Raw genomic sequence first — 13,037 nt, 5'->3', positions numbered from 1 at the left:
CTGACAGGTCTGTTTTAGCAACTACTTGCCTTTGTAAAGACAATTCTGGAGCATCTATTCCTATGACTGTTGTGCTGTTCCTTTAATATTCCAGCTAATGTTTGAAATTAAGGTCCAGCCGGGTGTTACCATTCTAGGAGGGAGGGGGGGGGGGTCCCTGCAAATTCTGCATTTGGACAATCAGTACTGCCGGTGTCAGGCTGTGCAGGGACACCCCCCACTCCCAACTGGTAACACCCAGCTGGACCTTTGTTGCAAACCGCTGGCCATTCATAAAGGTCTTAAAGGAAGTACAAGAGAGTCATAGAGCCTAGACCGCCACATTATTCTAACCTGTTGTTCTCACAGCCTAAAGCCGGCCCAAACCAACCATTTCCATGGGGGTGTCGCAACTCTGTGACGATGGTACAAGTGAAGGGAATGAAGAGAGAGGTACAGCCGCCACCAGACTAGTCAGACCATACTGAGAACATATGCATGCTCTGCCGAGACCAGAGGCATGTGTATAAAGGGGTCAAATGGAATAGATGGCAGCCAAATGGCGGTGCACCGGACCGCTAATTAAGGGTTATGGACACCATTAGCCCACCGTGACTTCTACTTGAATTGAAGCCATGACTTCAGAACTTCCCAGTAACCGGCCATACATTCACCGTGCAGCGGCCGTCAGGAGATACATTGGGGGTCTGGATAGGTCATATTGGGACAACCCCTTAAAGGAGCAAAGAACAAAGCTAGCAAATGGAGTCTAGTCCAGGCTGTAGGCATCACAAGTATTTCCACTAGGGATGAGCAAATAGACTTCAGATGTTTTATCCAAAGTCGATTCGCTCATCCCCAATTAATTTTCCACAACAGCTAATCGCAGAGGGGAGAGACCTGCAGGGAGATGCACTGCGTGTTTGATGGCCGTCCCTTTAACAGTACATGACGCCCTAGCTTTGGACACACCTGCCCGTCTTCACGATTTCTTCTCTTAGAAAAGCAAAGCGTAAAAACTAAATATTTACAGCAACAACAAAACTGCGTTCACCCTGGGCGCAGCCGGTTCTGTCACCCGCAGGGTACGCACCTCCTGAAAACTGACGCCGCCACCTATTCTCTCACTACACGAGGAGAATAAATAACCACGAGACACCGGCAAGGTGTGTCCACACAAAAGAAGGGACTGTCAAATGAGTAATGATCGGAGTCCTGACCTGGAGCAGCAGAAGTGATCCAATCATATTTCACTCTGCCCCACGCCTAAAGATGAAGCGAAGAATGACCCCCGCCCCCCCCCCCCATGGGCTATAAGGAAGGGGACGGCACGTATACAGTGAATGCTTCACCAGGGCGACAAACGAGGAAACAATGTGTGCAAAAAGTCCCTGGTGTCCCGAGGCAGTCCTGTATAGAGGAACCTCTTGCATCTCCCGTGGCCGCTACCTACCCACCAGTGATGGCACACACAGCCACATGAGGCCAATAATACTCAGGATACACCGAGTCTCCCATATACTGGGGGCAGACTAGCGGTAGCTGACTAGTCCACCGGACCACTAGAGATAAGTGGTGCCTCCTGAAATAAGAGGATCATGCAAATACAGAAATTAATTTTCATTTTGTGCTGTGTACACTGAGGGCAGGGTCAGCAATAATCTCACTATCATCACAGACATAATTACAATAACAGATAACATCTAAATACAGATAACCCAAGACCCACCTTCACAATAAGCGATAGATGCAGCTTATCCCCTCTCCCTCCCTGCGCAGGACACAAGGCATGCCCACAACATAATCCCACAGAAGGCATCTCTGGACTATAGGTTCCTTCCTCTCATTTTACACCTCTCAATCCATTTATAATTAAAGGGGGCGTTTGAGATTTTGATATTGATGGCCTATCCTCAGGACAGGTCATAAATATCAGATCAGCGGGGGTCCTGCTCCCGGCCAATCAGCTGTTTGAAGAAGTTTTGGTAATAGATGCGGCCGCCTAGGGGCAGCTCAGTTCCATTCAAATGAATGGGGCTGCTGCAATATCAAGCACAGCCACTATCCGATGGACGCCCCCCTGTGCTCGGTAAGCTCACCGGAGCGCCACAGCCTCTTCAAAGAGCTGATCCGCAGGGGTGACGGGTGTCAGACCACCATCCATCAGATATTGATGACAAAACCGGAACATAGGCCATGGCCTGTGCTGCACTTGCTTGTGCGATTTAGGTGAAGCAATTTATGTCTACTGCATCTGGGGGCAGCTGACGGATGGAACAGAGTATGTCAACCAGAGTGAGCTGGACAGATAATTTAGAAAATGGGCAAACAGCAGGTGGCGCAATACAGACAGATTTCAGTGAATAACTCAGCGGCTATATAAAATTTTTAATAACCTGCAATTACAAAAGTATTCAGATCCGGGTGCTAGCTTTAATGTAGAATTTTTTTTTTCATGGGACAACCCCTTTAAAAGGGCATCTGTCAGCAGATTTGTACCTATGAAACTGAAACTGTTAGGCCCCTTTCACATGGGCGAGTTTTCCGTGCGGGTGCGATCCGTGCGGCGAACGTATGGCACCCGCACTAAATCCTGACCCATTCATTTCTATGGGGCTGTGCACATGAGCGATGTTTTTAACGCATCACTTGTGCGTTCAGTTGAAATCGCAGCATGCTCTATATTGTCCGATTTTGACGTGACGCAGGCCCCATAGAAGTGAATGGGGTGTGTGAAAATCAGGTGGCATCCGCAAGCAAGTACGGATGCCGTGCGATTTGCACGCACGGTTGCTAGGAGACAATCGGGATGGAGACCCGATCATTATTATTTTCCCTTATAACATGGTTATAAGGGAAAATAATAGCATTCTGAATACAGAATGCATAGTAAACCAGCGCTAGAGGGGTTAAAAAAAATAAAAAATAATTTAACTCACCTTAGTCCACTTGATCACGAAGCCCGGCATCTCCTTGTGTCTCCCCTCTGCGCTGAACAGGACCTGGGGTGAGCATTAAATAGAGGTTAAGGACCTTCGATGACGTCACTTCGGTCATCACATGGTCTTTTACCATGGTGAATCACCATGGTAAAAGATCATGTGACGTACCATGTGATGACCGGAGTGACATCGAAGGTCCTTAACCTGTATTTAATGGAGCAGCTCACCCCAGGTCCTGTTCAGCGCAGAGGAGACACAAGGAGATGCCGGGCTTCGTGATCAAGTGGACTAAGGTGAGTTAAATTTATTTTATTTTTTAACCCCTCTAGCGCTGGTTTACTATGCATTCTGTATTCAGAATGCTATTATTTTCCCTTATAACCATGTTATAAGGGAAAATAATACAATCTTCAGAACATCAATCCCAAGGGTACCAAACATGCGCGATTTTTCTCACGCGAGTGCAACGCATGACAATGTTTTGCACTCGCGCAGAAAAATCGCGCATTTTCCCGCAACGCACACGCGTTTAATCCGGGCCAAAAATATGACGCCCGTGTGAAAGAGGCCTTACATGTGCGCTTGGCAGCTGAAGGCATCTATCCGTGTCGGTCCCATGTTCATATGTGCCCGCATTGCTGAGAAAACTGATGTTTTAATATATGCAAATGAGCCTCTAGGAGCAACGGGGGCGTTACCATTACACCTAGAGGCTCCGCTACCTCTAACTGCTGAGCCCTCTGCACTTTGATCGACAGGGCCAGGCTGGAGTGAAGATGTTTTCACTGCCTGGCCGGGTCAAAGTGGAAAGGGGGCGGCAGTTGCAGAAAGAGCAGAGCCTCTATGTGTAATGGCGACGCCCCCATTGCTCCTAGAGGCTCATTTGCATATAATAAATTCTCCTTTTTCTCAGCAATATGGGCACATAGGAACATGGGACTAACACGGATACTTTCAGCTGCCAAGTGCACATGTAACAGGTCAGCCTGTGTCATAGATACAAATCTGCTGACAGATGTCCTTTAAACACCCAGAAAAAACTTTTAATTGAATTGCTATTATTTTCTACTCTGGGTGCAAAACCAGGCGCAGCAAATACACTCTCCTCAGGAACAGCAGAGCAGTACAGCAATAACACTACTACATCACGGTTTGGCTCTAGACTAGCGAACACTGTCTGTCAATCAGCGGCTTACCATAATATCCTCGCTAATGGAAATGCTACCAGTAAGTGGCCACCGGTCTATAGACCTCTCCCTGCACATCTTTTAGCAGCCGCTCTGCTGTCTGCAGATTTACTGATAATGCAGAGATCTCGCTCATGTATCGCCTATGGACAGGAGTTTCCTAGAATAGAGGACTCGCCCCCCGGGGTTTTACCAAGCAGCTGATTCTCTACATGAAAGGTGAAACCTGTCGGCTGCAGGGAGGCCTTACATAAGCAGAAGAGATCTGTAAGAGCAAGCACAGGGAAAGGTACAGCAAAAATGTCATGTATATACCGTGTATATGTAACGTGGTGGTGGCCCAGTCTGCTGCGCTCTTCTGTGCACGCCCCAATACCCGCCGGGCTGGTAAATGGGGGTTATGTTTGGCATAGGCGCCAGGAACTTTCCTGGCGCATAAGCTGTAAGTGTTCGCAAAACAAAATGTGAACAGAGCCCGAGACTGGAATCACAAAGGTGGATTTTGATGCAGTTTTTGAGAGGCTTTCCTTCTATTTGGATCTACTTCTGTGTTTGACCCAAAAACAATGTCACAAAGACGCAGTCATACACTGCCCACCGACTCCCATTTAAAGGGGCTTTCCCCACAGTACCAACTTCTGGGGATCAATATCTGATCGGTGGCGTACAACCACTGAGACCCCCACAATTATAAGAATGGAGGTCTTGTGTCCCCATATGAATGGAGCGACAGGTCCAGCATGACTGCTGCTACTCCATTTATTTGTGGGCGACAGGACCCCAGTCTTGTGAATCCGTATGACCCCCACCAATCAGATACACATCCCATCCCCTATCCTGTGTATAGGGAATACATTTTGTATTGTGAGAAAATCCTTTAAGGCCCCCACACAGATGACAGATGACCCAATCAACAGATCTCAGAGGGGCCAACCTGTGTATGGGAGGCCCCCGACTCTCCTCAAACAGATGATGGGGGAAAAGAAGAAGAAGAATTAGTCAAGTCTTGTTGCGAAAGGAAACAAGCAGCCAGCAAAAGTGATTTTCTACTTTCTGGCCCCTAAAAATACATGCATACTCAGCCAAGCCAAGCATGCAAGTATATGGCGGAGCTAGGAGGAATAACTGTCAGCTGAACGGGGAACGAGCTGACAGCTATACAAGGTGTAGCGGCACTATTCCACCCATTCCACAGTGGACAACTGCTTTAGGCTGTTTACTGCACAGAAGTGGAGGCTGTTTTTGATGGAGGGGCGGGGGCAGCCATCTTCGGTCAGACCCGTTTACATTCCCCAATCAAACAAAACGTTCAGACGACTTCCCCGAGAACGCCGCGCTGCACAATAACTCCACAACTTCACCCTCGTGTGCTTTTAATTTACTGACAACTGAACCCCGAACATCAAAGTGCCTTCTACAAACAGTGCGGGGGACGGAGCAGAGGCCTGGATTTTAGATCATCCTGGGATTGGGCAGGAAACAGACGACTGTAATCAATGTCAGGGAAAGCTGGAGACTGCCCTCATGGAACAGGACATAAACCTCATCAAATAACATGACGTGCTGGTAACGGGTTATCACAGTACCGGAGGGGACGCTGAAGAACGTGCACTGCTCCCACAAATATACACAAGGGGATAACGGGGGATGGACCACCAATGACATCTCCATCAGTCCCATAGACAGTAAATGGAGTAGTAGTGCACGTGCTCGAGCACCGCTCCATAAAAACAGCGGAGGGCCCCAGTGAATGCACATCTATCAGAGCTGCGTCTTGTTACACACTTTCGTTCCAGCAGGGGATACCGGACACCCATCGGTCCCCATTACAGTGAATGGGGTCAGACGGCGATGCGTTTGCTTCAGGCAATCCCAGAATGCAGAGAGTCAAGCAGGCCGTTCGCTGTCGAAACAGTGAGCCGGATCACTTAAACAGGCCTCAGGCCTCTTGCAGCCGAGCGAGTATTCCGCGCGGGTGCAATGCGAACGCATTCCGCCCGCACAGAATCCGGACTCTTTCATTTCAATGGAGCTGTGTACGTGTGCGTTGGTTTTCACGCATCACTTGTGCGTTGCGTGAAAATCGCAGCATGTTCTATATTCTGTGAGTCTCAGGCAACGCTGGCCCCATAAAAGTGAATGGGGCTGCGTGAAAATCGCATCGCATCCGCAAGCAAGTGTGGATGAGATGCGTTTTTCAGGGATGGTTTGTAAACATTCAGGTTTTCATTACGTGCGTGCAAAACGCATTAAATCGCATTGCACCCGTGTGATAAAAACCAAACTGAACGCAATCGCAGACAAAACTGAATCACTGTTTGCGAAATAGCACATTTTTTACTGAACGCATTCGCAACGCTTCTGGACCTAATCCAGACACGCTCGTCTGCAAGTGGCCTTACAGTGAGCAGCATCCTGTCAGCCCCCCTATAATGATTGGACCGGTGTGCCGTCACCATACTTCTCACTGGGTCCAGCGGGTATTTATCCCAGGATCAGGCCATCACTGTATTCTTCCAGAAAAAAAATGGCTGAATAGACCCCCTGCGATCCTGAGAACGAGGCCTCTGTGCAACTTATCCACAGTATAACTAGAAAGCGCCCTTACCTCATTGCCGTACACCATAACGTGATGAGTCGTGATGAGAGACTTGAAGACCACCACCCAGCTGCTGTTGGTCGTCCTTTCAAATAAAGTGTCCGCCAGCTGCGGGATGTTCACATTCATCTCATTCGTGCACTGGATCAGATCTGAAACATCATAAGAACGTATTAAAATCTAAACCACAATTAGTTTTTTTTAAATGACCCCCTCCCTTCCCTCCCGTACGATCAATGCAGGCAGCAGATAAAAATATTAACGGCTTTAAAGGGGTATTCCCACTATAGAAACATCATAAATGTCAGATAGATAGGGGTCCCCCAACCGCCCCCCAGACAGTGAACAACTGAAGTCTGCAGCTCTCTAATCACTTCTCTGCAAGTATTAGAGCTGAAATAGGAATGCCGCGATAAATGCGCCATTAACACGTCAGCAACTGTTTTGCAGTCTGCAAATTGTGGATCTGCAGTACACGGACACCGGCCGCACTATAATAGAAATACCTTTTTTTTGTGCGTGGAGGCGGACAAGAATAAGACATGTTTTATTTTTTTGCGGCGCTGCGGAACGGAAGTGCGGATGCGGACAACACTGTGTGCTGTCCGCATCTTTTGCGGCCCCGTTCAAAATGAACGGGTCTGCACCCGTCCCGTTACGCAAAATTGTGGAACAGATGCGGATCCATTACGAGGACGTGTGAATGGACCCCCAAGACTGAGGGTTTTGTTGCACCAATGTCAGATGCAAATTGAGAAGGTTCTTTTAGGTCGAACACATTGTTTCCGCTGGAGTACGCCCCCGTCTGAACAACAGTTTTCAAGCACTCAGCAGTCTCTGGAAGACCTATATGGTACTTGAACACAGGCGCGGGTTTCAAAAATGAATTTCTCAGGATTTCTGAGCATTTCTGCACCAAAACTCCCGGGTTAGTTGCGGTTTTTGGTTTAATGCAGCTTCTTCTCAAAGCTCACCCCGGCACCACAGACCCGACAGGTATTTCTAATCGGCATGGAAGAAGAAAGCAAAGCGTAAGTGACGTTTGTCTAATCCCATTCACTTTGCTGGCACTGTGTTACGCTGCGGTCTTTCACGGAAGAACCTTGCGTAATCTGCGACGTTTGCAGGCAGCCATAATGTTCAATGGAGCGAGACTGCATACGGTGGGTAAGACGTGTCGGCATTGGTCAGACACTTAAAGGGGAAGTCCACAGAATCGGACAGGTGACAATCCGATAGGCGGGAGTCCACATTTTCTGTGTCTCCTATAGGCAGCTTAGGATATATAACGTTTATCACTGATTCGCAACCTACATTCTGCTTGTTGTCACTGACTAGGACCATTCGGCATTCACATCCATTTAGACCAAACGCCTCTCATCCAGTCTGGACAACCTGCCATAAGCTACATACATTACTGATACTTTGCTACAGTGTATCAGCGCAGGCACAATACATCAGCCTGGAGTCCTGCCTGTCTAGACTGGAAGCAAATCTACCAAATTCTCTGCACCAGGTCTGTAGAGGCTTTAAGCCTTGGGATATCAACCAGAATGATTCCATTCACAGACAGCAAGCAGAAATTTTGATTCTTCATTATCCAACCATAAAAGTTTTAGTTAGGCCTCATGCACACGACCGTTGTGTGCATCCGTGGCCGTTGTGCCGTTTTCCGTTTTTTTTCGCGGACCCATTGACTTTCAATGGGTCCGTGGAAAAATCGGAAAATGCACCGTTTTGCAGCCGAGGCCGTGATCCGTGTATCCTGTCCGTCAAAAAAATATGACCTGTCCTATTTTTTTGAAGGACAACGGTTCACGGACCCATTCAAGTCAATGGGTCCGTGAAAGAACACGGATGCACACAAGATTGGCATCCGTGTCCGTGATCCGTGGCCGTAGGTTGCTTTCATACAGACGGATCCGAAGATCCGTCTGCATAAAAGCTTTTTCTGATCTAAGTTTTCACTTCGTGAAAACTCATTTCCGACAGTATATTCTAACACAGAAGCGTTCCCATGGTGATGGGGACGCTTCTAGTTAGAATACACTGCAAACTTTGTACAAGACTGCCCCCTGGCAGCACCCGATCTCTTACAGGGGGATATGATAGCACAATTAACCCCTTCAGGTGCGGCACCTAAAGGGGTTAATTGTACTATCATATTCCCCTGTAAGAGATCAGGGCTGCCAGGCAGCAGGGGGCAGACCCCCCCCCCCCCCTCCCCAGTTTGAATATAGTTGGTGGCACAGTGTGCCAACCACCATCGCCCCCCCCCCCCTCCCTCTATAGCAGTAACATTGGTGGCAGTGTGCGGTCTCCCATTGGAGCTCCCGGCCGGACACAGACATCGCAGCAGCAAGCAGGTAACTATGAATCTTCTACTATTGTACTATTGCTAAGTAACCATGGTAACCAGGACTGCAGTAGCTTCCTGGTTGCCATGGTTACCGATCGGAGCCCCAGCGATTAAACTGGGACTCCGATCGGAACTCCGCTGCCACCAATGATGGGGGGGGGGGGGGGGAAATGGGAGACCGCACACTGCCACCAATGTTACTGCTATAGAGGGAGGGGGGGGGGGGGCGATGGTGGTTGGCACACTGTGCCACCAACGATTTAATACAATAGAGGGAGGGAGGGTGGGGGGCGATGGTGGGCGCACACTGTGCCGCCAACGATATATTCAAACTGGGGAGGGGGGGGGGTCTGCCCCCTGCTGCCTGGCAGCCCTGATCTCTTACAGGGGAATATGATTGTACAATTAACCCCTTTAGGTGCCGCACCTGAAGGGGTTAATTGTGCTATCATATCCCCCTGCAAGAGATCAGGTGCTGCCAGGCAGCAGGGGGCAGTCTTGTACAAAGTTTGTAGTGTATTCTAACCTGAAGCGTCCCCATCACCATGGGAACGCCTCTGTGTTAGAATATACTGTCGGATCTGAGGTTCACGAAGTAGCTCATATCCGACAGTATATTCTAACATAGAGGCGTTCCCATGGTGATGGGGACGCTTCAAGTTAAAATATACCATCGGATTGGAGAAAACTCCAATCCGATGGTATAAAAGAACTCCAGACTTTACATTGAAAGTCAATGGGGACGGATCCGTTTGAAATGGCACCATATTGTGTCAACATCAAACGGATCTGTCCCCATTGACTTGCATTGTAATTCAGGACGGATCCGTTTGGCTCTGCACGGCCAGGCGGACACCAAAACGACATTTTTTTCATGTCCGTGGATCCTCCAAAAATCAAGGAAGACCCACGGACGAAAAAACGGTCACGGATCACGGACCCACGGACCCCGTTTTTGCGGACCGTGAAAAAAAAAAACGTTCGTGTGCATGAGGCCTTACACGAAGCCAGACAACCCCTAAAAATGAAGCGTTCCCAGTAACACCATCACTTCACCAGAGCTCTGCTTTATATACTTTTGTGCGCGGCGGCACAGACAAAGAAACGCAGTACTAAATACAGTGGCCCTAACCTGGTGGGGGCCCGGCCTATCAGAAACAGTCTACATCATATAGGAATGGCGGGTGTCACCAAGCCACACCGTGTACAGCGCAAGGAATGGGCAGGGACACGTGGCAGGTCCCTTCTGCATCCCAAACCTAAACACGGTAGTACGCAGAACCATACAGAGAGCCAGCCTAAAAAAATAAAAAATAAAAATCACCATTTCTGTCATCCATTGTACTATAAAATTTGCAAGAAGATTTACAAAAATAAAACTTCCAAGAAACAGGGATCGGGGCCCGAGACACGGGTGAGATGAACTCGCTGCACCAAACCCCCCCCCCCCCCCCCCGAGGCATAAAAGGAAACCACAAGGAACTAAACATTTCATCAGCGCGTCTGCTGACACCATCGCTCCGGGCTGTCAGACCTCTGCCGTCATCTTCTACTTCTCCAGTAGTTCGCCATCATCTTTGGCCAGGAGACATCAAATTCCACAACAATTACAAGCGATGGCTCACTGGGTTTGTCTGACTGATACAGGGAGATGCGTCATGGAAGTATCCCCAGCATTCACCCGACATACAGGATTTCATGGGCACTGCGAGGACCCGCACCTGAAGAGGACGCCTATCCCTTAAGTGCCTTATAAGCATGCACAAGCTGGGACCACTAAGCAATAGTCACCTCATTACACAACCACCCAAAACTAATCCATCAAACAACACCGTGAGAGGTCCCTGCAACAGCACAAATCCTGAATAAAGCAGCCCTCTCTTCCCCTCTCCCAGCAGGAAGTCTCAGCACACAGCAGACTACCAAACCAACGCCTCTCTCCATGTGTGAGAAATCAGAAATTCTCGAATACTCGTGATCAGTCAGCACCCACACTAAACCACATCAATGCCGTTAACGTCCATCACTTAGATGGGAATATCTGGACAAATATGAGAAGTTTTCATCTTTCTGGGCGGTCGTCGATCACTGTATCCCAAGATCAAAATGAAAGCTTGCAATCGCAGCTTTAGCACTCTGCAGGACAAACTGAGCCGCCTGTGGGTACACATTTCAGCGCAGACAGATGCTCAGCACATGGAGAACACACATTCACTGACAGAGATTTTTTTCCCCCCCAAGAAGTGATATTTTAGGCCTTATGGATATCTGGCCAGCACTGCTGCAGGGACATCTGGAAAACATGTTCTGTTTTGAGGATCGACAAAACCTTAATATTTCAGCAAGCAGTGATATCATTAACCCTTTAAAGCCGCAAGCTCAATTCTACAGGATTTCTAGCACTGAGATTATAATATTTAGATAATCCCTAAAAAGCACTTTCTAAGAATTAAAATAACTGGTCTTGACTACAAACGGGATAAGACTGGGATCCACGTGCACGACGTAGTCCGACTGAAGGCTAGCATTTGTCCTGGGATCCTCTGTAACATCCCATTGTAGTCAATGGGGATCTAGCTGCACGCTGCCATATCCGGATATGCCGGACCCAGCGAAGCCCACCTATCTGCTCCTCTGACGTAGATCACATCGCATATATAAAGCTAACCTTAAAGGGGTTCTCCGGAATGACTAAAATGATGGCCAATCCTTTGGATACACCTAGAGAGCGGCTGGAAAGAGCAGTAAAAATTATTACTTTTTTCTTTTGCAAATCAGGAGTGGCGTGAATATGAACTTTTATTCTTCCAAATTCTGCTCCTTCAAGTGCCCAGGAGGAGGAGCTCCACCGAGATGAGCTCTCTGCATTGAGCTGCTTCACAGCCCCTCCCTCCTGTTCCAAGTGACAGCTCTAGTTGTCTCCGGGTTGGATGCTGCACCTGTCACTCAGCAGAGGGGCAGGGCTATGTCTTTACAGTGACGCTCTGCCTTCTGGGCACTCGAAGGAGCAGAATCACCCAGTATATGGGTTCATAGTCGCACTACTCCTGATAAAAGCTCTACAAAAAAGGTATATTAGCCCTGCTTTTCCCAGCCCCTGCCTTAATGGGTCAGCCGTTTCACATGGTCAAAACTGCTGACAGATTTATTTTAGGAAAAGCTAAAGACTTGCCCACTTCTTGTAATTCATATGTACTATAAAAACGAGACTGGAATTTGGACCATTCTTATGGGCGGCTCCTCCGCCTGTAGGCAAATCTGCCCCTTTCGCTACCAGTCTCCTGGGATCTGTCACATCCTATCACCACACAGATGACGTCATCACATTCTCCGGGCTGGTCTACGTGGAAGTATTTCCTAACAGTATTCCGGCAGTGACTTCTGTGTGCAATACCCAGAGCGGGCAGAGCAGCAGTCTGATCCACGTATGCTGGGGGGGGGAGATCTAATCCAATACTCCAGTTTAGGGATCAGATTTATCATTCCTCCCACAACACATTTTTTACATAAAAAAAATGGCAAACCTCGCTTTTGCAACTTTTTTAAATACCAGTTGCAACAAATTGTCCAAAACGCTGTTTCTATGCTACTTTCTGAAAAGGGGGCGGCTCAGCACATTTATCTTTTACACCAGGCGTAAGGTAAAGGGGTTGTGTCACACTTCAGCAAGTGGCACTTACTAATGTATTGTGATTCTCCATATTGCCTCCTTTGCTGGCTGGATTCATTTTCCATCGCATTATACACTGCTTGTTTCTATGGTTATGACCACCCTGCAATCCAGCAGCGGTGGCCGTGCTTGCACACTATAGAAAAAGCGCATCTTCATAAATTAGGCGATATGATAGAGTGGTATAAAAATCTATGAAAAATCTGCCCCAAAGTGTCTATCCCTGCACCACATTCATCATCCGGATGGTGATCAATCTGGTTCCGATTAGTAAATCTGCCCCATTACATTTTTTAGGGTG

General features: G+C 48.2%; 1 protein-coding gene across 10 annotated transcripts in view; it reads right to left on the bottom strand.

The window, feature by feature from the left end:
* Positions 1–13,037, bottom strand: part of PICALM (phosphatidylinositol binding clathrin assembly protein) — an 81,402-nt gene that overhangs the window by 52,551 nt on the left and 15,814 nt on the right. For all 10 annotated transcript variants that reach the window (XM_044287987.1, XM_044287985.1, XM_044287989.1 and 7 more), the window contains exon 2: positions 6,717–6,859. In XM_044287987.1, coding sequence (XP_044143922.1) covers positions 6,717–6,859 — 143 coding nt within the window. The remainder of the gene's footprint in view (positions 1–6,716; positions 6,860–13,037) is intronic.

Source organism: Bufo gargarizans, chromosome 3 (genome assembly GCF_014858855.1).
Source record: "Bufo gargarizans isolate SCDJY-AF-19 chromosome 3, ASM1485885v1, whole genome shotgun sequence".
Classification (NCBI taxonomy): Eukaryota; Metazoa; Chordata; class Amphibia; order Anura; family Bufonidae; genus Bufo; species Bufo gargarizans.
Note: the sequence above shows the minus strand (reverse complement) of the source record. Positions and strands in the feature narration are given on the sequence as shown.